This window comes from Venturia canescens, chromosome 7, assembly GCF_019457755.1.
Source record: "Venturia canescens isolate UGA chromosome 7, ASM1945775v1, whole genome shotgun sequence".
Taxonomy (NCBI): Eukaryota; Metazoa; Arthropoda; class Insecta; order Hymenoptera; family Ichneumonidae; genus Venturia; species Venturia canescens.
This window is the reverse complement of record NC_057427.1, coordinates 4,515,433-4,540,787: the sequence shown is the minus strand read 5'-3', so window position 1 is coordinate 4,540,787 and position 25,355 is coordinate 4,515,433. Positions and strand designations below refer to the sequence as shown.

At 41.5% G+C, this 25,355-nt stretch overlaps 1 protein-coding gene across 15 annotated transcripts in view; it reads left to right on the top strand.

Annotated features, from left to right (window-relative positions):
- Nucleotides 1–24,612, top strand: part of da (daughterless) — an 85,942-nt gene extending 61,330 nt beyond the window's left edge. For 5 of the 15 annotated variants that reach the window (XM_043425225.1, XM_043425216.1, XM_043425217.1 and 2 more), the window contains 13 exons: nucleotides 11,386–11,470; nucleotides 11,933–12,069; nucleotides 13,025–13,303; nucleotides 13,721–13,891; nucleotides 15,014–15,073; nucleotides 15,379–15,531; nucleotides 15,618–15,735; nucleotides 17,315–17,465; nucleotides 18,167–18,256; nucleotides 20,324–20,410; nucleotides 20,707–20,852; nucleotides 21,381–21,535; nucleotides 21,655–24,612. In XM_043425225.1, the coding sequence (XP_043281160.1) occupies nucleotides 11,386–11,470; nucleotides 11,933–12,069; nucleotides 13,025–13,303; nucleotides 13,721–13,891; nucleotides 15,014–15,073; nucleotides 15,379–15,531; nucleotides 15,618–15,735; nucleotides 17,315–17,465; nucleotides 18,167–18,256; nucleotides 20,324–20,410; nucleotides 20,707–20,852; nucleotides 21,381–21,535; nucleotides 21,655–21,699 (1,677 nt within the window). In that variant the 3' untranslated portion in view covers nucleotides 21,700–24,612. Of the gene's footprint in view, nucleotides 1–11,385; nucleotides 11,471–11,932; nucleotides 12,070–13,024; nucleotides 13,304–13,720; nucleotides 13,892–15,013; nucleotides 15,074–15,378; nucleotides 15,532–15,617; nucleotides 15,736–17,314; nucleotides 17,466–18,166; nucleotides 18,257–20,320; nucleotides 20,411–20,706; nucleotides 20,853–21,380; nucleotides 21,536–21,654 lie in introns of all 15 variants that reach the window. The other 10 variants (XM_043425227.1, XM_043425220.1, XM_043425228.1 and 7 more) reach the window with 8 other exon arrangements.
- Nucleotides 24,613–25,355: the final 743 nt, after the last annotated feature.

The following is a 25,355-nucleotide window of genomic DNA, read 5'->3' as shown; positions in this document are numbered from 1 at the left end:
CTCGCTGAGACACACCGATCCACTGAATATAACAACGCCGGCCATTATTTGTCAACGGATTAGCGTCGCGCGATACACGCTCCTTGGGATTCTCGCAATATCAACCTCAGTCTCGTTTCCCTCGTAGACTTAGGCCAGCACGAATCGGCGCCAGCTTCCATCGCGCTCGTTATCCAAACGAACCTGTTTTTTTACACTTTAGAAGCTCACGGTGCACTTGGCGAAGTTCTGCGCGTTGAGAGAGAGAGAGCAGTGAAATTGAGGGAAAATAATCGAGCGAATATCCACGATCAAAAGTTTCGGGTTTTTGTACATTTTTGAATGAAAATTGAATGAAAAAAATTTGAAGGATCAAGAATTTTCCAAGTTTTGCGTCGCAGCATCCTTGGCATTGTCCGCAGAAAAATCTTTTTCTCATTCTCGAGGCTCGCTGACAGTTGAAATAGATTTTTAAAATATTTTCAAAACTTGATGAAATTGCGGTGCAGTCGAGTCAATCGACGAAGCTCTCGTTCCCAGAGCACACCGCCCCCTTAATAAAATCATTTGTCAAAGAATCGTCACTCACAGCAACGACGTGGTGCTATTTTTAGAATCTTTTTACAATAATTCGAGTAGAACAGTCGCATGCAATTCCATGGCTAAATGAAAATCGGTGCACGAAATGAAGTTTTCGAGTTCATGCACCACGGCGAAGGTCGAAAAAATCTCATGTCGAAGCTTCCGAGGTTTTGGTCGATTAGATTAAAATCAGAAAAACTTTTGAAATCAGCCGCATGCAATTTCCAGATGCAAATGCCGAACGTCCCTGAAAATACGGAAACGGAAGCGAAAGTTGCCGAAATATGAGAATGGTCAAGAGAAAAGGGTCGGTCGTCGAAGCTTTGGGATTGTGACGAGAAAGTGGGGAGTGCACACAGTCGAAATACTCGGAGTCGTTTATGCAATCGGACAAATATAATTGGACGGGCAGCTATTCGGGTTCTTAGGCGTATCGCCGCCCTCCTCGGGTTGAGAACCTCGCCAAGAATACACGAGAATAACGATTAACGGAACGAGACGAAGCTTTTGCGTAATCGAGCAAGTGGTTTGTTGCCAAAGCGTCTTATTTTTCGCGTTCCGTTTAGTTAAACTCCCGCCGCAGGCTATCAATAAATGACTAATTTGTCTCGTTAAGCGAACCTATTATTAAGCACCAATCAGCCACCGTCAAATCCTTTGAATCATTTAACGCTCATAATTAAAGTTTCTCTCACTCGTACTCGCCCGAGCCGATTTCTCTGATTTTTGCATCCTCCGCAATTCTCTCTTCTCTCCTATTGCATGTCGAGCAGCCGGCGGCGGCAGGCAGTCTCGCGAGCTTGTCGCTCAACGCGCGCCCCTCCCCGACCCCCCAAGCTGCGCTTTTGCGGGCACATTACCACCACCACCACTTGAGCCATCACTTTAATTTCTTTCCTATGATCTCGACGGATTTCAAGTGAAAGGGCCACGGAAAGCTAAAAAAATCAATGAATTAATGTCCCGTCTCGCGCGAGCCCAGCAGCATTCTATAAAATTATAAACCGCACTCGTTTCCCTTCTCATTTTCATTGATTTTTCACAAACGTTTCAAGGTTTGCGGCCTCGACACGGAAAATCGTCGCATCATTGCGGTTGAGCTCTGCGACGACGCTCAAGTTTGCAACTCTGCAGTCCAACGAAACGAGTCTCAAAAAACGATTCAAATTCACCAATCAATTTTATATTTCACGGTGCATGCGCTCGCAGCTTCGCTAGTGTAAAGAAAATATCAGGAACGACCAGATCGCACTCCAATTTCCGATCCTCGCGTGTCGCCCCAAATAACTCATTAACCGAGTACTTTTCCCCGCAATGGGCTGGAAAAAATGCGTGGTCAAATGTCTCAACATTCCTTTCATCTGAACGAAGCGATAAAGAGCGAACGTGAGTGTACGAAGTATGTGATTTTGCAGAATCTCTCGGCTCCATTCCACCTTCGTAGGTGAGTTTTATGGTGAGCTCTCCCCGCGCGTCGTGTTTCGTGTTGAGGTTTAGCCACCGAGTCATAGTAATGAAACCTGTTGTCTTCCGAGCTGCCGGCCAGCTGGCCGTTTTCCTATAATCTCTCCGCACGTTCGTGCTGTAATTCCTTCTCAATATAAATTCCCGCGGTCAGGCCAGCTACCGCGCTCCAATCTTGTTTACGTTGCAGTTTTGTTTTACACTGATAAATCTCCGATTTTCGTATCGTTTACCTTCCACTCCGTATGGCTTATAAGTATTCAGGAATATTTAGCAGTTTGAACGTTTTTACTATTGCGAGGATCTTTAAAGTCATTGGGACTGTGGATGGGTCGGTTGAGACTGGAAAATCGTTTCGATTCCATTACAAAAACAGGAGAAAAAGGTTTCAACCCACCCAGGGCGGTGATGATAAATTTTTAAAAATTCCACGCTCCCAGCTTTCATTTCTTCGTATAATTACAACGCGTACAGAGCATCTGTACAAAATTTCTGAATCTTGCGTAGCTTATCTCGGGGCCATCTCCGTCTGTACGCTCTCGCCGATACATTGTGGCATTAATCGGCTTACGTAAGTCCAATTAGGATGTTGTATGACAGCAACGGTACTGGAGGGTAGTGAAATACTATCGTAGATATATTGCGATTGGTAGACCAGAGTATTGGATCGTGTCAAATATATTACGGAAATGAATAATCATTGCGAAACCTCGAATCTGTTGGGTTAAATAATAACACGAAACTTCAAGGCAGATCGTACTTGTGATAAAAGCAATTCAACTTTTTTGCTCTTTTCATGATCAAAGAAACGATCAAAATTTATTCTCACAGTTATGAAAATAATTGTTGTTGATACTTATTTCTTGAGATTGATAAATTTTTAATGTTATGATAGCGGTTTAAATACTTTCGTAGTAAAATCGTTAAGAAAAATTTGACAGCCATTTTTTATTTATATGCGATTTTAAACCAGCTGGCTCATGGTGTTGTCAAACCTTCCACTGTTCGTGTCGTTATTACTCGTTGACCTCAAACAAGTGTTTTTCTTTTTCCATTCCCAAATAATGATTTTCATGATGCTGAAGTTTCCAACGTTGGAGTCCAACGAAATGATCTAAAAAATTGTTCAATAATTCCAGCAATTTTCCAATTTATTTCCTGCCGAATTTATACTTCGTAGTTTTTCAATCTACACAATTATGATTCGTGAAATAAAAAACTGATGGATGTATCATTTTGTTTTCATTCATTTCGTTGAACTCCAACGTTGGAAACTTCAGCGTCGTTGATTTTCACCGGTAACAAGGCTTTCTCAAAGACCCTGAAGTTTGCAACGTTAGAGTCCAACGAAATAAACAAAAAAAACATTTGCGATTCTCCAATTTTTTATTCCACGAATTCGTTGGTGCAGACTGAAAAACTACGAATTGTTGGAGACTTTTTTCAGATCATTTCGTTGGACTCCAACGTTGCAAACTTCAGTGTCATCTTTCTCAATACATCGTTGATATCTGAAAACATATTTTCTTATTCTCGTTTTTGGCTCTTCGAAGTTGAGAGGATTCTATTTCATTAAATCGAAACTGTCACAAGAGCCTGTGTATGAGCCTTGAAAAAATGTGATTCTCGTTGATCGTTTTCTCGACAATTGGACGATAGATTCTACAATAATTCTGGGAATAGATGCCACGCTCAATATTTTTATAATACTTCCAAAGTTGGAATTTTCGATTTCCATTAGATTCGCGTGAACTTGCTTAATAATTTGGAGTAACCCAATGCTAAGAGTCTCGGAGTCCCGACAGACACGTAAATCATGAAAAAATATGTGAACGGTGGTATTGCTTGGATCATAAAACGAAACGAAGGGTCGGGGACGCAGCTACCTACTGGTGTGAGGATAATTGAGGTTTCCGACTAGCAAGACCGATAGACAGTGCTCGGAGGCGAGCTGCAGGTACTGTTGAAATTCTTTTATCCTTGCTCTGTCGTTCCCCGGACGAAAACCACAAGTGGAAACGATTGCTCCGCATCTTGCAGAGCTAAATTATTCCTGTAAATGCACCACGAAAAGCAAACTCCATCGAGTTTACTACTCGTACGTGCCGTTCGGGAGTGCTTGTCCTTTATTTTTTCGTCCCTGGGCTCGGAGGGACAACGAGCGACCCTAATCGTGACTGTGCCGCGTTAAGGAGCCTCCCTCTACGTCCTGGTTCCAAAGCGACCCGTTTGCATCAGCGGACTCGCAATTCAATCAAATATTTCCCTAACAATTTAGTTCCGTCGAGCTTTTTCCTACCGATTAAACTCCCGACGGAATCCTTTCGGATAGAAGCGTAAAAGCAAAACTGACCGGAGGATCGAGCCAGGGACTCGCGTCTTTCGTATGCAAGCGTCACCGCCTCCTAATACCCGATGCTCAGGCTACATACTAATTAGAGGACCGGCGACCAGCCGGCAATGGTTGTACGCGTTGTGAATACGACTGTCCTCTGTCTTAAGGCTCGGAAGGTACCGCTCGCGAAGAACGTTCAACTCGTTCGAGTCCCACCGGAACTCGACGTCTCCGCTTCCGATTTATTTCCCTTCGAACGATTCTTCTCGCGTGCTCCCCGCTAACGATCCTCCCCGAAGTCATTAATCTTATTCTTTTGCATTTTTCTATCTGCATCTTCGTCTTCTGGCTGCGCTGCTCTTTCAATTGCTATTGATGCCAACGAGCTACGTTTACCGCTCGCATTAATTGCTCCGCCGACATCGTTCGTCGAGCTTATCTCGTTACGTCGAGTTGCTATCCATCGACGAAGTAAATATTCAGGTTTATCGTCCAAGATCGTAACGCGCGTCGAAGAGAGCGGAAAAATTGGGGAAATTAAAAGTCTAAGGAAGACGCGCGAGACTTTGCTCCCCTCTTTCGGAAAATTCGTTGATTTTGCTTCGAACTTTTCTTCAAGGTGATAATCGTACTCGAAAGTTTTTCCAGTGGCATCGAAGTCGCTGAAAATTCAAGAGAATTCTCCGCTCGATTCGACGAACGTCGCCAACTTTTGAAAAGGTTAAACACTTTTGCTTAAATCGAACCTCGACGACGATTGTGCCAGCTAAAAGACGCTTACGCGCACTGCTGGCTCAGCGACAAGGATCAAGAGACGAGAATTGCGCCGAGCGAGATGTCAACGAACGTCATGTCCATCGGGCAATGAAGGTTCAATTAGACCCAGCAGTCATCGGGTCCCCTTAATCGACGAGGAATCTCAAGTCCCCTCACTCGCTCCGCAGTCGCATCGGGTCCGCGGCAAAGTCGAAAAAATTCATTACTCCAGAGGCAGAAACTCAAAAACCCCTTCAAGAGAAAGCCTCCACAAGAATTTTTCAAACATCGACGTTTCCCAGTCGAACTCATGTCCCATTGATTGTTCCCATTAACGCACGCTCGTTTTCCATCGGAATTGTCAAATTTGTAATCATCACACTCCCCCAATGATCTGCGGCTCTGCGAAAATGATTAGTATTTTATGAAGGATTCATTAGTTTCGATGCGAGAAAGCGCATGCGGTACGCATTTTAATCGGCATAACGTAGATCAGTGGAGCTCGTCGAGAACAACGATCACGTAACGTAATTCATCGGAGGGCTAATTATCGCTTATGTACCGGGCTATTCGACGTGACATCTCCATTATGCTCGGTTTACACCGCACTCATTGCTGTTAATGAAAAAAAAAAAAAAAAAAAGCGACACGACAAATAAGTGAGGCGTAAACGAGTCGAGCTCGAATGGAATATACAAAATTACGTATGCACACCTGCTGCTGCTCTCAGGGGACAAACACTTCTAAGACGATCTACGTATACTCGGGTCGAGTGTAAGAGCTCACTCAAATGTTTCTATTTACTCGTCCCCTGTTGTTTTTACTCCCCTTTCTTTCCTTGCCCTCGAACAGAGTCCGAGTCGTCGAGTTCTCAAGATCGAGTCCCAAAGGGACAATTTTCAGCTCATTTTCGTGGAGGCGAGGCTGAAGTTTGCGGAGTCGGAGTCCAACGAAATGAAGGAAAATAAAAATTGTGGACTGAAAAACTACGAATTGCGAATTAGGCAGGCTTGGAGAATCGCTGGAATTGTCGGAGAGTTTTTTCAGATCATTTCGTTGGTGTCTGCAACGTTGCGAACTTCAGTGTCGTTTTCATGGTTAAAGAACTCGACTTACGAGCTGGAGGGAGTGTCGATTCTGACTCGAAGGCAATGAAATTTCGTGGAACTTGGCTCGTTCAAGGTTGGGCATTCCGGAATTAGGTTTTCTCTCCCGATCCCATTGATTTTCACCGCGATTCAACGTGATTTTCGTTACAACTTTATTTCCGGTCCATGCTCGACGGATTAGTTGAGTGAACGATGTTTGTTACTTTAGAACAGCGTTTACCTCAGGATGCCCGGTGACGACGATGCCTTTTTTCAAGACTCGAACGCAAAACTCTCGTGTCACCTGTTCCGGTACATCGGACTGGAAGGAAAACCGGAAATGTTGGGAACGTCCTAACACGCGTTATCCATTTGCTGGCATTTCCTTCGGGGCTGGAGGCTCGAGTGAGCGAAGGCAAATTTTAAAATTTACACAATAAGAACGGAATAAACGGTCGAAGGTTTTTAAGGATCGACGATGCAACGAAATTTCGTTCGCTGGACTGATCCTTCGATAAAATTCTCCGCGAATTTTCACCGCGCAGAGCGGTGACATTTCGAAAAGGGTTTTCCGGCGACGACTTCGGAAGTCTTGAAAACCGTTGGTTCTCTCTTGGAAACGTAATACCCGCATGACTAGTCCGAAGCTAGTGGTCTTACTTAACTTTAGTGACAAGCACGTTTACGCGCGTGCACGACAGCAATTAGCATCCTGCTTGGGAATCGAGTGGGAGCCAGGAATCGTCGAGCTGACAGAAATTCCACGCGCGGCGAGCCCCCTCGATCGATCATAAACGACGATTATTGCTGGATCCGCGCTCTTCGTATATGCGTGCTCGTATAAAAAATGAGAGTACGATTACACTTCCGGAAGAACGATGATTATTCCAAAGACAGTTCTCGAGACGTTGCCGCGTATCGGTTCCCACGAGCAGGAGAATCATAGGGGCTCGACAAAGCGTACGCACCTGGATCCCGCCGCGGAGACGAGCTATTAAAAAACAGCGCGTTGGACAGTTAACGAAGCACCACCTTCTTGCCTCGGTTTATGTCTTATATTCGAACATGCATACGCTTCCAAAACTCTTGTTTCTCCATTTCCGTGCACGTGTGGCTTCGAGGAAGCTCACGCGAATCTAATGGAAATCGAAAATTCCAAATTTGGGAGTTTAAATTTGGAGCTGTCGAGAAAACGATTAACGAAAGTAGCATTTTTTGAAGGGTTATACGCAGGCTCTTGTGGGTTTTTTGTTTTGTTTTTGCTTGCAAACGGACTTAAAAGCTTCTTTTTGGTATAAAAAGAGACCAGTTAAAATTTGAGCCCTTCACATTAATGTTTAGATATATGTCCGCATCACACTTTTCTATTTTCTACAAGGGTGACATTGGAAAATTATTTTTTGCGCATTCTCATTTTTATCCCAAGCCCGTCGTGTGTCATAAAAAAAATGTTTTTACTTACCGTTATAGAAAATCGCACGCTCCACAAAAAAGGTCTCTTGTGATTTTTCGGTTGAGCTAATAGTTCGTAAGTTATTAGAGGTCAAAGTTCAATTTATCGCGAATTTGAGCGTTTTGCTCGACGATTTTACTACGAAAGTAATTAAACCGCTATCATTGCGTTAAAAATTGATCAATCTCAACAAATAAGTTACACATTATTTTCATAATTGCGAGAATAAATTTTAATCGTTTCATCGATCATGAATAGAGCAAAAAAATTCAGGCTGAAAAATTCTCAACTTTTTGTGAACGATTGAAAAAACTTTTCTAGTTTCTATCGAGAAGCCACTCCCCGGAGACTTACTTTGTCCGTATTTCAGCATAAATATACACGAGATCGCCTCGCTTTTATTGCGCTCTTATGTGCCTGCCTTATCGAAAGATGAGTTCGGAGACAGTAATTTTACCAGCTCGGATTATTCATATCAGGACACAGAAGGAGAGCAAGAAAATAGAGAAGTTGGGCACGTACGAGGGGGTTGAAATAAATGCGGTTAGGAGGGTTGCATATTTCTCGATTCGTGCAATCCCTCGCCCGAAACCCGAGCTTAAATCATTGTACGACATTTATATTGGCTCCGCAAGAAACGCTGACACGCCACACCGCTCAAACTAGCCACACGTCGTGAACATATTAAGATTTCTCACTCGGAATATCTCTTTCTCGTATTTCGTATTATATTTTATCGCTTCAATTTCCCCTGCAGCTACAGAAACACGCCAATAAAAAATCGACCACCCGCCAACGGCCAGAAACGCGAAATAATCGAAAGTATTTCCCGAAAATAATTTTTCACAATCTTTGGAATTTCTACGAGACATCGGATTACAATTAAAATCAATATTTCAAAAATAATAACAAGACGGTGCATTCCGGTGGGTTACGGGAATGAAAAAAAAAAAATGTTATTTCACTTAATCTTTGGGACCAAAGAATTTGGGTGAACATTTTAAGGCGACAAATCCCTTTAGAATTTTGAAAAAATCGATTTTTATTTCCATATTTCAAGAATATAATACCCAAAGAATATACTGACCAAAGAAAAACTCAAAATATTGAAAGGTTATATTTGAAAGGTAGCGTGTAAATAAATAACTTTCTTGAGGTCAAGTATGTCGAAAAAACGGTCGAAAATTCGAATTTTCAAGTAAAACGGTTTCCAAATTTTCAATCTTGCATTTTACCATCATTTTTAGGTACATCCTCCCCCTTGGTATGTCAGTGAACGAATGACACTTGTGAAATCGTTTCCGGTAGAACAGGAAAAGCGTGACAACTGGAGCAGTTTTCGATCTCGTAGAAAACAGGCGTCCGAAGGCCCTTAATAACCCCGCTTTTTTATTGATCATCCCAAATGCAAATTTTTTTTTCAAACCTCACAGTTATGACGAGCCCCCCTCCAAATTTGAAACTCATCCCATTATTTTATCTCCTCCAAAAAAAAGATCCCAAAAACACCCATTTTTTAACGCCCCTTAATCATCACTGACCATAAAACGATCATTTGGGTAGTAAAAATCGAACACTGACAAAGGCTTCAGGAGCAGAACACAATAAATGATGATTCCATTCGCCAGAAAATCGAAAGGTGAAAATACTAATCGCTAATTATCAAGGACAAAATGTTTTTCTCGTGCTTGCTAGAGTGCAAGATCTGGAAATTCGTAACAGTCAGCACACTCCCTGCGAGCATAATCTTTGTCCGAATCTATGTCGATTTATGTTGTGCATAAATCGTCGTTTATTTCGGGAAGGCTATTGTTCTATTATTGTTACTGTAAAATCGAGCGTATATTCAAAGCAATTTGGTCTCAAGCTCTGCGGCATTAATGCACTTTGTATAAATGCCCCTCGAAATAATTTATGTCGCGTTTAAACTGGCGTGGTACACGTCCGCGAATGAGCTGGCGAAACAGTGGAACGCTTTCTTCGTGTCTCTTTCGATAGCAGAGGCGAGGAGGGGTTTGATAATATTAGAGTAATAGTGTACGCTATTAAGGTGCTTCGGGAGTACGACAAAAGAGAGAAAGGAAGCGAGGTGAAATACGAGATCGTTGGGCTATCGAAGAGCGTTAGATCGAGCGGCTTAACTCTCTTCTCTCAGTTGTGTCAGAGCAATTCGTTCGAATTAATAGCTACCGATAACGGGCTTTTTATCACGCCATTAGTTCGCCGACTGGTTCATTGCTTTTCGCGTCTGTGTACAGCCCGAGTGCCCCCTTAGTTAAACTATTTTCTCTTTCCCTCGTATCCGGCTTTCTTCTTCGTAAAGAATCCGTTAGAGCGCGGGAGCAGGGGAAGATGGATTTATCGTGGTCGAAGTTATCGGGCCGCGGCCGGGTCAATGATAAACGAGTAGGATTTTTTTGGCCGCGTCATTTCTTCCGACGTATTCTCCGCTTGATGTTGCGCCTCGTTGTTCCTGCTCCTTTTCACCACCGTACGCACTGGCGACTCCTTCAAAAATTCTCCATTTTCCTGCGCACCGTGCAAGTCGCTCGGAGGAAACTTTGCTTCGTCTTACGAAGAGTAGCTCGCCTGTATCGTTTACTGTATTTGTTATCTTTCGGTGGGCCGTTGGTGCTTTCAGACACGTTCTCGACTCCTTTATCCTCCTTTGAAACGCGCTATCGCTCTCGTGCCCCATCCGCGATGGATTCCCATTGGCTCCCAATTTTCCCCTCCCTCTCGGCCTCGCTCTCTCCACGTTTATAGAGCTGTGCTATTCCCAACTGTTTGAAAACTCCTCAGTTTCCTACATGCTCTCGCCCCCTTAACTTCGCGCTGGCCACACTCCTCCTGCTTAATTATTTGGTAGCAGCTCTCCCGCAACGAGTCCGCCCAATATTTCGCCTCCGAATTTAGAGCTTCGTCAATCAGAAGACTCGACTTCGCCCCAAACTTTCCTCTTCTTTTATTCCACTTTCGCACTTTTTCTCACTCCCCCTCTTATTCTCAGACTCTCGAAGAAACGGGGATATCTCTCGTGCCGAGCCAAAGTCGAACGATTCTTTTATGAGTTGGGGCGCACAGGAGCGCTGAATTTTTCGAAGGGTGCTGCCAACAGGATCGTGCCATCGTAGCCGCGTTAGTTCCTCACTTTCGGCCACTCGCTTTCTCCTCTCGCTTTCCCGCGGACAAACTTATTCTCTATACGGGAGCCGCCACCGGGCCAAGTGAATGTGTGAGTTTCGTTGATCGAACTGAAAAAGGGCTCCGACAGCCGGAGAAGAAAAAGGGCGTCTCGCTGCACGCCCAGAAACGTTGCCGAAAAGTTTGTCGAGGGGATAAACGCCTCCGAAGGCTCGTGTCACATCAGCATCCTACTTAGTTAGAGGATTGTGCTTCGGACTAAAGTTCGAATAATGTAACATACAGGAGAGAAAATCCCCGGGGAAAGGAGCCTCGATATTGGCGGGGAACGACTTACCATAATCGATAATCGTCGCTTATATGAGCCTCGTGTTTATTTGACTATATTTGTTGCTCGACGCGCGCTTTGGCGCCCTCAAGATGTTCCTCTTTCCAACGGACTATAAGAATTATAGAACGGTACATTTTAACTCGCCATCGGGCATGCCCGATTACTCAGTAACTTGACGAAAACCATTTATTTATTGTCAAAACGTAAATTAATGTGTGCGCGTGTGTTTGGCGGCGCTTTTCATCTGTTACAGTATGGCTCTGAGGAATTCGGCCAGGACTCGCCGAGATACACGTCTCCGAAGGCGGCAACTTTATACGCGGATCCTTACTATATAGGTAAATATGGAGGACGAAAAAACAGGAAAATACTGAATAAAAAGCCGAAATATTCAAAAGAAAAAATGCAATTGCAATTATTAACAAGTACTCGGTGAACGATTCGAGTCGAGAGTCGACGAGGCAGTTGGAAAAAGTTTCGCGAAACATTGAACACGAGTTCAGCCCGCGGTGGCGAGACCTCCCGGTCCTCCGCATCCCCGAATAAAGTTTGTCTCACTTTTACAACTGCAAAACTCTCGGAAAAATCGTCTTCGGACAAGTTCTCGCGAAAGATAAAAAATCTCGCTCAATCACATCGAAGCTTACGACAAAAACGCTCGAGGATTATTGCTCTTGTTTCCAAGTTAAATAATTCCGGGCTCGTTTTCACTACTCCACGCTCGAATTTTGGCCTTGGCACAAATTCACACCGTCATTTATTTTTTCTCCTTTATTCATTAATTCCGATTTTTTTTCTAGATGGAAATGCTACCGGTACGGGCGCGGGTGACCCATGGACGGCTGGCGGTGGCGGAGTTCAACCACCTTACAGCGGCTATGCACAACCCCATCTCGCTCAACCTGCCTACCCCATGCACTTACCCCACGACCCCATGGTAAGGTTCCACGACACTTTGTTTTCATCTCCTTTTAAAATCATTCACTCTTCGGGGACATCAATGAAAATGAGATAAAAAATTGTGAGAAAGCAAACATTTTTTTAACGCGAGCAGCTCACTTTGAAAATTTGATTTTCCATCAAAGATGAAAATTCCAGTGGTTATTAGAATGCTCGTATTTCGGGCTTCTTTCTTTGATAATTTGCTGATAAATAAACTTGATTTAGAAGGACGTATTTTCACGGTCTCTCCTGCTGACGAGATTTAAAAATAGATTTTATGAGTGGCCGTTCCTCTTATGCTCGAAACCAACAGTTTCAAAGAGCGAGAGATACGAGAGGAAGAGAGAAAAAGAGGTAGAGAGGAGGCACTCGGTATACGAATCTCAAAACGTGTCTCGTATCAAAGCTCAAACGCGTTCACGAGCGAGAAAGGAGCAGAGCTTCCATTATCATGATCCCTTTGAGAGTGGGGCTGCGTTGTGACTTTCGAGAATATTCTTACTCCATATAATTATAGCTCGTCATTCGTAGAGCAAGTCACTTCGATAATTAACCCACCCTTTATTGTTGGGGTGCCCCCAATCCTTCATCTCAATCAACCTTTATGAACTCCTCAGAAAATAGGGGAAACATCAAGATGCTGCAAAGATGCAATTTATCAGAGTGATATTTTTAAAAATTTAACTATCCCTCAAAACTCTCATTTTTGGTCAAGTTCTTTTTTATTTATGAAAAAGTTGAATTGTTTTCTGCTCGCAGTGACAGGAAGCGGGAAAGTTTTTTCAAAAATTGTGTTCGCTAATTGTGAGTGGGTCAATGAAACTTTGATTTTATCCAAAAAAAAGGAGAGTTGAAATTCATCGCTCGATTAATTTTTTTAATTTTATCAACATTTTTCGATATCCAGTTTCTTATATCCAAAGATGTTTATTCGAAAATTTATTTTCCAGACGTACTCAGCTATGTCGCCAAATGGCGAGCCGGCGGCCCCGATCCTCGGTTCGGCGGTGACGAGCGCTGCTTCCTTGCCTCCAATGTCGACGTTCCGAGGTAGCGGCGCAGTTGTAGCGAGTAGCGGGACCGGCGCTCCTTCCCCGGCTTCGTTGCAGTACAGCCACAGTCCGGGTGCAGCGGCCACGTCCTCGAACGCGACGAACGCACCGAGCAATAACCAAACACCCACGGGTGACGGTCTTGGAAAAGCGTTAGCGTCTGTCGTAAGCAATCGAGTAAGTGGCTTCATGGTTTCACTATCCTTGGATTATCTATCAAGACTCGCACTGACTCGACAAATTTAGCAATTGGGGTTTATTCATTTTTTACTTTTTTTTTTTTTTTTTTTTTTTAACTCTTTCGAAATCAGATGTTTCTCTATCGACTGCAGTAGACGTTTAATCTAAGTAAAGAAAAAATTAGTGATGGCGAGGATAGTTGGGGATTGAACTGGTTTTAGAGTTCCGGGACGACAGAGTCCGAAAGAAATGATTAAAAACACGATTCTCAAGACCTAAAACGTTAGACACCAAACTTTTGGTCTCAGAACTGACGATGTGGGAGAATGAAGTTTGCCTAACTTCGTGTATTTCAAGATACTTGTCAATAAATAATTATCCTATTTTTTCATCATTTTTTTTGCACCCCCACAGATTTATCCTACGGACCAATCAGTTTCGAGCTATAGCAGTAATCCTTCGACACCTGTGAGTTCGCCACCGCCATTAAGCGGAGCCGGTGGCTCAGCACCAGGATGGGCACCCGGTGCAGCACCAGTTTCGCCTCACTATACCGCCGATCCTACTCATGGAACGATACATATGGTACGGACATACTCATCTCTCGTCACATCACTCGCTTTCAGCATCATTCGCGATTCGATCGAGGCTAGGGTAGCACAACGAGCGTATCATTGGAAAAAATTATTTTGCAAATAAGCTCACATTCATAGAGACCAATCAACGCTACTCAAAATCTTTCGATTCATTGACGTTTTTTGTCATTGAAAAATGCACACATTCCATTCATTCACTCGCTTTCAATCGATAGGGTGCCTCACGACACATGTTCATTTCTGTTAACTATATTTCAGGACTGAATTTCAAGTCGAAAAGTCCACCAATGTACTTGCAAGAAACTCTCTCGGTTTATTCTTAAAGTCGAAATGGTAGAAGCCACGGAAAAAAGCTTTGAAATCGATGTTGTTACAAATTTCATACAAACTTTTGCCTGTACATTTTTATCGTCAGTTGAGTTATGAGGAGAGAACATAACACCAGAGAATTTGTAACTCACGTACAACTCTCGGGAATTCAATACATTTTTTCATTACTGGAATTACGTGGTCGATAAAATGTTTTTCTGGAAATTTGCTACATTCCCTTCAATTTGAACATTTGACACTTGATTGTAAGGGATCATTTCCTGTATGAAAATCATTGGACTCTTCGACTTGGGATTTGGTGGTGTATTTGGAATTTCATTAACGAGCATTGGCCGTGGAACACTCTTAATGAATATGAATATTTGGGAAATCATGTGTCCTAACACTTTCGTGGGTTTTGTGAATTAATTTCGTGACTAACAAACGTCAATGCTACTCCGTTAAATGATGCAAGCTTCGATATTACACGTGGGATTCGATTAAGAGAGAAAAAAGTGTTTAATCGCACCGCGTGTGCATATGGCATGACGATCGCACAGAGTTATCTCTTCCTCTTTACCCGGCACAAACGAGAATCGACAAGACTCATCGACTAGTTTATTCGATTACATTTTTCACTCGATGTTATTTCCTTTTATTTAATTTTTCTTCGTTTTTCAATTTTCTTTAATTTACATACGAATTTTTCCCGATATCACGATCCTTGTTTGTTGTGTACGTTGTGTTGACTTGGTTGTTTTTTTTTTGGTTTTGTTGTTGCGTTGGTGTTGTGTGTGAGAAGCCGGCGCCCGAACAGCAGAGGCTAGACGATGCCATCGGCTTTCTTCGCGACCACGCCGAGGTGAGGATTGCCGATTTTCATTTTATTCTTTTATTTATCACACATTATTTCGGTATCAAGCGTTTATTTACATCTACATTATCCCTGATCATCCTTTTATAATCATTATCATCGATTAATTATTTCACCGCATTATGGAGCACTCGATAGGACGAAAAGTTTGTTGAACGAGTGAAAACGATCATATCTGGTGCTGTTGCTCATCAACTATCTTTGCGCCACGGGGGATGACTGTTAACAAATAAATGTATTAAATCGAGTATCGAAATATTGTGTAATCGGGTACGTGGCTTTTGGGTATTCTGTTGGTACAGGGTACGCGGATGGAGGAGCGACTGGACGATGCGATAAATGTCCTTAGAAACCATGCCGAGAGTCAACTCGGCCTTCACCTCGGTCCTGTAGGACCGCACGGTTCGCTCTATTCCCACACATCACCACCGCAGTTGGATCATTTGGTATGTATCAACAAGGATTATTAATACTTGTTGAAAAAAAATCGAGGCGCTTGTGCCTGTTTGACTCATTCTTTGACATTTCTCAGGCGAGTCCGCATTCTGCGGTAACGGTCGCGCAACCTCAAGGATCTTATCCTGGCCTCGCACCGACCCCGGACACCGACGGTTCCATAAAAATCGAAAGGCTACCGGTCACGAATGCCAGTAAGTCGAATCTTCCGATCCCTTCGGAAATTTGGTTTTTTCCTCAATTTTTCTCTTCCCTCGTATCCTCCTTAATTTCCTGCCACGCGAAACAGCGCTGCTGACTATTCTTAACCGGATTATCGATAGTAAAAGTCGTCGCGATCCTTGATGCGAGTCTCAATAGCGGGACAAGGACTATTCTCCCTCGATTACATCGTTCTCGTATCCCAACCATTATTTTCTACAATGTGGCTCCATTGACGAGTAGAAAAAAGGAAACGAACAAGCCGCCAGGTGTTCGGTAGCTCTTTACATCGCGCGTTCCTCTTTCCCGATAAGGTGATATTAAATAAATCATGCGACTTGAGCGCGCGAATTCTAGCATCGGTGTGCACTCGCGCGTCGTTGCATTCCTCTGTGGCTTTCATTGTTCTCACAAGCACGTCGAGAGATCGAGCCTTTCTCGCTATCCCGATCCCGTCTCAGTCGCCCTGGCTCTCCCCTTATCTCTATTTACGTCCAAAAATATTACTGGCAACGTGGCAATTCCCAGAGATTAATGAACGACGTATCTTCTGACGCTCAAAACCCTTTTGGGCTTCTCGTTTTTTATACACCTCGAGACACTACAAAGTGAATCGTCAATTTATTTATTAGCTTGAACGATCTTTCGCATGTTTGAGCGCGATGACGATTATGCGGAATTCAAGTTCCTTCGTTCTATCAAACGGAATCGGGTGCCTTCCAGCAAAGCTATTATTCAAAAACGCTCGAGCCTTTTGTTTGAGATTTTTTCACTTGGGACAAAAATTTTCAAGATTAATGCCCAAGCTTCGAACCTCTAAGGATTTCTTTATCGCTGTCGTTACAGCCAATATTATTATATTTACAAGTCATTTAAATTCATGTAGTCTATCGCTTATGGCGAGCCACATGGTTGCTTGCGAATCAAGCCGTCCTATGCAAATTGAAATTCAATGTAGTTTCCTAGGGAGACCGAGAGACGAACAATCGAGCCTCTCCGATAACCTTACGTGAATAAGAGAAAGGACATGATTTATTTTACTTTGTGAATTTACCTTTTATCCCGTGGGACCAAACATTCTCGAACGTATAAATCTCATTTTTCACTCCGGCTAACCCTTAATACGATCCTACTAAATTGAACCAGTAGTCGGAGTAACTCGTGCGCCACTTGATTGTCAAACGCTTAAGGAGACAACTGAATCGTTATATCGTTCGTTCGTTCTCGCGGAAGAGCAGCGCTCCCGTTACGATGCGACAGTATTCTCAATGCATTATTGTGAGCTCTCCATAATTACACTAGCAAAAAATACCCTAGTGAACCCGCTCCCGAATACGTTTCGAGGATCTGCCTCGTATTGCTTAATTTTTTTTTTAATTTTCACTGTTTTTCACTGTTCCTAATACATCAATCCTTCCCTGGGACTCTTCTTTTCGTACGAGCCACATATTTTGAGGATTCTCGACTACCCCAAAAGTACCTGAGCACGTTCGCCTTTAGTTTTATTTTTTATTTTCCATTATTAACTTTTTAACATTTATTCGATCAAGTAGCAGTATTAATAATTGTCAGAATACATCTCTTTAGAAAAGAGGAAAGATCCACCGGACAGCAGTGCCGGTGAAACAAAACCGTCGAGCAGCGAACTACCCACAGGAGTCATAGGAGGTGCGACAGTGAATTCCACGTCACAGGGAAAAGGAACCAAGAGATCGAGAAGATAGTAAGTATCAAAGAATTTCCCTTTCACGAACGTGGCTCACACTTTATTACAAAAAGCTCAACGCATTAGTTTGACTCTATCGTACTATCGATCAATGGCGGTCGGTGCACACAATAACTACAAGATGATCGAGGCTGTATTACTATTTATTCTATTAAATTGAAAGAAAAATATCAATTCTTTACGAAGACCAGAGCTCCTCGATCGGCTTGTAAATTTATGTTTAATGACGTATAGCATATGAAGACAAGTGGGACAAAGTGTCACAGTGTTTCTCTAATTTTTCAAATTATTCTTCTTCAGTCATTTAATATTTACTCGTATTATTGAAGTGCACAATTTTTTTATTTTCCACCTCAAATTATTAATTTTTGCATTCCACCTGAAATTTTAGTATGCAGTTCATGCAACACTGACCGAGTTCATAAAAAAAAAAAAAAACACTCTGATATCGATACTCCAAAGTATCGTCATAAATAAACGTGGAAATTGTTTCGCTGAGCGTACGCACGACTGGAAATTGCGGAAAACAGACTTTTTTTTAATTCCTATCTGACAAAGTCAGCAGATAAGTGAAGAGAAACACTGTGACAAACATGTCACTTCTGTCGATGATATCTCACGTTGATAACACCGTATCGCCCCGTTGTATCAATGTATTTCGACAATTTGATCTAACTTGCTGTGTCTTTGAAAAATCGTTGTTCGAGCGCCGATGAAGACTGCGACGATCCAGGCACCAAAGCGGTGCGCGAAAAAGAACGCAGACAAGCCAACAACGTTCGCGAAAGGTTAGTGAAGAGCACACGCAGTAATAAGCACAATATCTTGCATTTTGGTGAAATCTTCTTACAACTCAATTTCATCGGTACTCGCTCGTTCCTCATCGTCCCGCATCAATCCCTGGTTTTATGGTTTACTTCCCCTTTTCTCTCCTTGTTATTCAATTGCATTTTACCATTGGCTTGCGACTCGGATTACCCCTGACGAGGAGAATGCTTCTCGAACTCGACGTCTCTTTGAGAGTATCGTCTGAATTACATTCAGAAAACTAAAATTTCCACTGCACACCTCACATGTTTCCACATACTTCGCAACGAATTGTTTTGAGCCAACCCAAAATTTAGTTATTCGAGGGTAGTTATTGTGAGCAGAGAAGAAATAACTGTTCGGTGGAAACTTTTAATACGATTATAAGTACACAATTGTATGAAACTTTCGTTATCACATGGTGGATATGTTTTCAGATTCAAATGATGTACTATTTGTCAGTATGACAAATATTATATGTTGAACGAATGAAAATTAATCTGCGGTATGTGCACGAAAGTTTCATATGCTTGTGAACCAATTTTCCTACATGTCGAGTTTATGAATTCGAAACACTACGAAAGTTGAATGGAAATAGTCGATATTGTAAAAAGACGTTGTTGCATTCAAGGACGAATTACAAATTTTCCTAATTCACAAGCTCATTGGTTTTGAAAAAATACGATTCGAATTTGTCTGAAAACTTACAGGAAAAAATAATCGAACGTGAAGAAGTGTCAACGTGTTTTTTCACCCCCATCATAAATAACATGATCTAAAAATCCAAACTGAATTGCCAAAATATATTTTCACCAGTATTTCAAACCAATAATATTGTGATGAGTGAATAATAATAATTCTGTCGATAGTTTCCTGCGACCGGTTCGGACTTTTCACGAAATCCTCCTACTTTGAGGTCAGAGTCAGATTTGTAAACCCTTGATATAAATTTCCTCTCAAAAAGTTGTTTCAATTTGTGATTTGCAGACTTGTTAATACACGATTTTCCTCTATTCTCGAAAACATGGTCAGAATTTCGGATCGACATACCTCTTGGCCCCGTTAATCTCTTCACGACAAGGACAATCCGCATTAAGGAGGTTGGATCGCGACGATGCAATGTTGCCATGCTAAACCATGTTAAAAACAGAAAATTTTCAAAATGATAAGAATTTACTAAAATTTGGTAAATGTATTCTTTAAAAATTTATATGACAATATAATTTTTTTTATATTTTTCTACTACATAGCTCTCGAGTTATTGAACACTAAAGTTCACGTGTATAAGCATAGAATTTACATATAATATACAGTTATACATCCCGTGCATAAGAACTTCGATTTAACGTTCAATTATTCGATAACGACGTGGTAAAAAATTTTGAGAAAAATTGTATTTGTATACTTGATGCCAAAGAACGTTATCACGAAACTTTATCAAATTCTGATCATATTCATTTCGTGATCCAATCTCCTTAAGTAATTCTTACGGGATAGGAAAATGGGGCTCTAAGACCAGCCGAGTGCAGTGTGTGAACAGGCATCTATTTTTTCCATACGAACCTTATCGACAACTCTTCATACCTTATACCTTCATACATTATTCTAAAAACTTCACGTTGTGCTTGGAATGTTTGATTTGTATTGGAGAAACGACAAAGGGTGCAAAGAATACGGGCCTTCGGGAGGGATAAAAAGACGATCGAAAGAAGTCTCAAATGATAAAAAATAAAGAGAGAGAGAGAGAGAGAGAGAGAAAAAAAAAACACGATAACAGCAGGTCTGCGTGTGTTCACGATGAAATCGTCACAGATTCTAACCAGTCTCACTGAGGATCGCTCGAACGACGCATATAATATGAAACATTATATTTTTGAAATCTATTTTTTCACGGATACGGTGCTATCACATTCATTGCGATTCTATTGCCAAAAGAAAAAGAGAAAATAAGAAGAAAAAAAACAGTGTCGATGGTAACTCTAGCATTAAGTGGAAAGTTAAGTCAGGGCTCAGGTGATTAATCGAGTATTGTTATTGCGCAACTGTTGTTCGAGCGCCGAGGACGAGGATGATGATCCTGATGTGAAGGCTCAGCGAGAGAAAGAAAGACGGCAGGCAAACAATGCTAGGGAAAGGTAAGACGAATCGGCTCCTTCGATGAGCTTGGTTATTGTTTTTATATCCCTTTTCCGTTTGGTGTCATACCGTTGCTATTTAAAATGAATCAAGAGTAAGAACGACGTACAATTATGAAAACAACGGCCCGTATTCTATGTATTCTATGTAAAAAAAAAGGGTGTTTTGAATAAGTATGATTTGAAAATGCATGAGGATGTTATTGCGGAGGTAAAGGGTAGTCGGGCTCTTCGTTAGATGCATTTTTATCTTTCACATTCATGATATTTATTCAGGAAAAAATTTCTTTTCCCAGGATACGCATCAGAGACATAAACGAAGCTTTGAAAGAACTCGGCAGGATGTGTATGACACACCTCAAAACGGACAAACCACAAACGAAGCTCGGCATTCTCAATATGGCTGTAGAAGTTATAATGACTCTTGAACAACAAGTCAGAGGTATTGCGCTTATCATTTTATTCATTCACATTGTACTTTTGCCGAGGATTTAGTGAGCAATGGTTCATGAAAAATAAATTCGAAATTAAATAGTTCGATGAAGCTTTGAAATTCGAGGCTGTCGCGAGACAGACCCAATCACGAAGATAGGCAGACAGACTATCTCGAAAACTGAGGTCTAAACGATCTGAGACGACCTCCTGTTGAATTTCTTTGGAGCGATTTTACTGTCGCTATCTAAGCAATTTTATGTTTCAAATAGCTCGTCTTTCACCTTCCAGTGGAGCGTATAACCCACTGTAACAAGATCGTCACATTTTTTTAAGCCTTTACCGATGAGATGCCTCCAATGCACTAAGATTTTCCGTGTCGATACCAACATTGATTTCAATGCTAGAATATTTGATTCCAGAAAGGAACGCTGAATCACCTTTCGTGTTGTGTTTTTCATAATCTCGTCGTATAGTGTTGTCATGGAAACTTTTGGCATTTAGAATGCGAGGAATTCACAAGCTTTTTGTTTTACAGAACGAAATCTGAACCCAAAGGCAGCGTGCTTAAAAAGGAGAGAAGAGGAGAAGGCTGAGGATGGCCCAAAGCTTCCGGGTCACCTTGCAGGTCACATAGCACATCCGCATCCCCATACGCACGTCCATACACAGCCACCCTTTTCCTCAATGCCGGTGAGTCAAAAAATCCAATAAATTTCCTGATTTTCCAGGAAAACTTAATTTGGCTTGGAATAATCGTTTTCTTTGTAATATTTGAGTTGCAAATCTGATGTATCCGATCATTTTTACAGGGACCGCCGCCTTCGCTCCAACAAAATCCGGCGCAGCCACAGTAGCAAATGTTCTCGAATGACGGAGGGCTTGTCCTCTGTTGAATAACAAATAATCTGCAAGGAGACGATAAGTGAAGAAATAAGAAGATCACAGACTTGTGCTAAGTGCGCCCGCGCCCGTGGCGAGGCTGCTTTAAATCAGAAAGCCCCGGTCGCGTCAGAGACAGGAACTCTCGCAATAGGGAACGAAACGACTGAATGAGAAAGAAGCAGAAACGAATAATTCTAAATCCCATATATGTATGTACATATATATGTGAATACGTATGCGTAATACGAGAGAGAGAGATCATATATATACATATATACATGTAAACCTGCGTCGGTCGAGATCGGAAATGTGATGTGGCGTCAAAATTTCCCTTCTCTTCATTCGTTCCCGCGTTTTTAGGTTTTTTCCCCAACTTCATTCCCTTCTTTTATTGTTTTGTCGAGGCTTGCCCCCTCCCCTGGCCCAAATCTCTCTCCTTTTCTCTCTGTCTCGCTTTCTCTTTGTCTTCGTCTCCCCTTCTCTCTCTTCTCTGTAACACGCACTTCTTGTCCTCCTTTTCTCCCTGACTCGGTGTCTCTGCTTCTGCTTCCGTCTCTCCGTTTCTCTCTCTCTCTCTCTCTTTCAGAAGTAGTAAAAGTTTCGTTTACGCGCACCGCGGGTGAATCGTTACCGAGCAAAAAGGGAATGAACCGCTTACCGGCATCTATGACAATAAATAACTATTATTCGTAAATGATGTAAACGGAAGGAAAAGACAAATACCGCGGTGCGGTATTTAACGTAGAACTATTGTATCGTTACTCATCACATTTTTATTCGACATATCAAATATTATCTTGAGTATAAATTTTGGGAGTAAAAATTCACCACCTACATTGGAACTGTGGAGTGGAACTGAAGGACTCGAAGAATAGTATTGAGACAGAGAAAGAGAGAGAGAGAGAGAGGGATGGAAGATGCTAGGCGAGATCGACAGAAAGTGAATGATGGAAGAAGGGGAGAGAAGAAAGTTGGCGTAAGCACATTATTTTAGTCGCGATCTAACTGAAAGGAAGAAGAAAAAACTATGCTTAATGACAAAAGCAAAAGAAAAAAAAGGATTTAAAAAAAATAACGAATAATACTGCTCTAAATGTTATAAATAAACTACAGCCGCTTCAAATTATTTTTATAAATAGCGAATGAGACATTAAAAAATACTATGCGATAATTATGGTTCCTCTTTCGATGATATACACGAAACAAACAAAGAAAAAAATGACTGTTCGAAGAATCGCGATTAGATGAAGACGGATGTAATAATAATTGTGACAAAAAGAAAATAGCCAACAAACACATAGTAATACTAATAATACGAAGGAAGGGTACAAATACGTACCCCATATACCATAACATACTATAATGAAAGAGAAAAAAGAAACTACTTGATAGTGACCGATGATTCGAAGACTTTTGTTACTAAGACAGATATCGTATTTCGATTTTTCAGCACTGCGATCATCGGTCATTTTGCGCGCGCGAGAAAGCCTTCAAGGAATAGCAAAAATGGACCGCGAGAGACTTATGTTTTTGTGCAAAAGTATCGGTGAGCGAGAAAATCCAACAAGAATTCTTCATTATTTATCGAATGTAAACTCAATGACGTTGAAACGATATTGGGGATTTAAAAATAAACAACAAAAAATGTTACGCTCCAAATTCGTATTCCGGTTGTGTATATGCAACGCATACCCCAACTATCGCGTTCATTGAGTTTACGCAGTAGATAACCGCGATAGGTGATTCGAGTACGTACGCGATGGATGGGACTGCAAGATTGAGCGCGCGATGATTTAAAGAATGCGGGAGAGAATGAAAAAAAAAAAAAAAAAACGAGTTGCAAGCAATCGAGTGAGTGCGAGAAATAAGTAATGTTGTACATAAAGATAATAAGGAATACAAATGAGAACAAAAAAGCTCAGAGGCACTACTGCCGTCATTCGAGAGTTAGGCCATTGTTATAACATTGTAATGAATATTCGATATCGTACCGAGCGACATACGTCGAAATTGGGCAAGTGGCTTCGAGGTATAAAAACAACCAAAACACCCACAATATTTGCCCTCTTTTTATCGTCACCCCGACGACACAAGCAAAACTTATTCAAATTTGTGACTGTCGTAGTCGCATTTTATTCCCGATACAACTGTATTATTTTGCTCTTGTATTCTTCTTCATATTTTAGACTTTTTCAACAAATTTTATTTAGTTTTTTTATTACTTGGGCAACGGAAGACCGACGTTGTTACTCATGCGATCGCGAAAGACACGGACAATAGATGAGATTAACGTAGTATTTAGGAAAGTATTAAGTATTGTTGACCTTTGCTATCCCTCATTTCTCGTGCAGTTTATTTCTCTTTGAGACTCGATTGTAACGAGACATGCCGGATAAGACAGAGATCTAAATCACTTGGAATTTCTTTCCTCGATGCTACTTCACGAAATATATATCTGGCGTGCGACTTTTGGTGGCCTGATTTAAAAAGCTGCTTGAGCACGGCGACTAGTGCAAAACATCAAAAACTTGAAAATAAATGTAAACGAATTGTTATATCGTTATATATGAGACAGGCCATTACAAGCTCAATTGCAATTGGAATTAAGAGACATTTGCTGTTTTTTTTTTAAATTGTATAATTCCACTAAGGAGTGTAAAAAAGAAACAGAACATTTTTTACTGTCGTTTAAGTTTTGACATCGTGGATGACTGCTTCCAAATCCGATTCATTTTATCCAAAGACACGACAGCGTCTTGACGTCGAGTATTAAAAAGAAAAATTTTATATTAATCGACTTCGAATCGACCTGCTTCAAATGCGCACGATTAAATAGTATATTACGACCCTAGGCCCGAAAGTTGGATATTTTTCTTGATCCCGTAGCCGAAAGTACGTTCAATAATTACTAGCAATCGTGAGAAGGGGGGGGGGGGACGCCTTTTGCAGGACCGAGGCGAAGCCGAGGTTTTGCTGGTCGGGGCGGGCATTAAAAACATAAACAAAAATTTAAAAAACACAAAAATATCACACAATAATACAACAATATTATTAGTACAAATAAATAATTCGTTGATAAATGTCTGATTTAAAGTCCCGTGATGGTTAAAAATTTCTATATATGAATATTTCCTGCTATACTTGACAATTTATATGAATATATGCTTTCCTATAAACCTGGAATCTGAAAATACAACATTATTCCGGACGACCATATTCATTTTATTAGTCCGGTTACATTATTTTCTGTTTTCGCATCTGGACGAACAAATGTATGTTATTCGTCCGGGTTCATGGCAGTATAGCGCATAACATGAATGATGAAAATTACGCTATACACGCCAGCTTGAAGCAAATAACGATGCTTAGCAACGAATAAACAAAATCATGGCAACGAATACAGGCTTCACATTCATATATCGAAATGTTTTTTTTTAAGAAAGGATCATCACCGGCCGCAAAAATATCGTCAGAGCGCACTGAAGTTAGCCGAGTCAGCCGGCCACGAAAAATGCTCTTCCGGGCCTGAATAGCGGCCGGAAATTGCGTACTTTCGGCTAGGGGAGCAAAAAAAATTAATTTAGAATTTTACGAAGATGATCCAGGCTGAAAATTTCTGACTAGACGT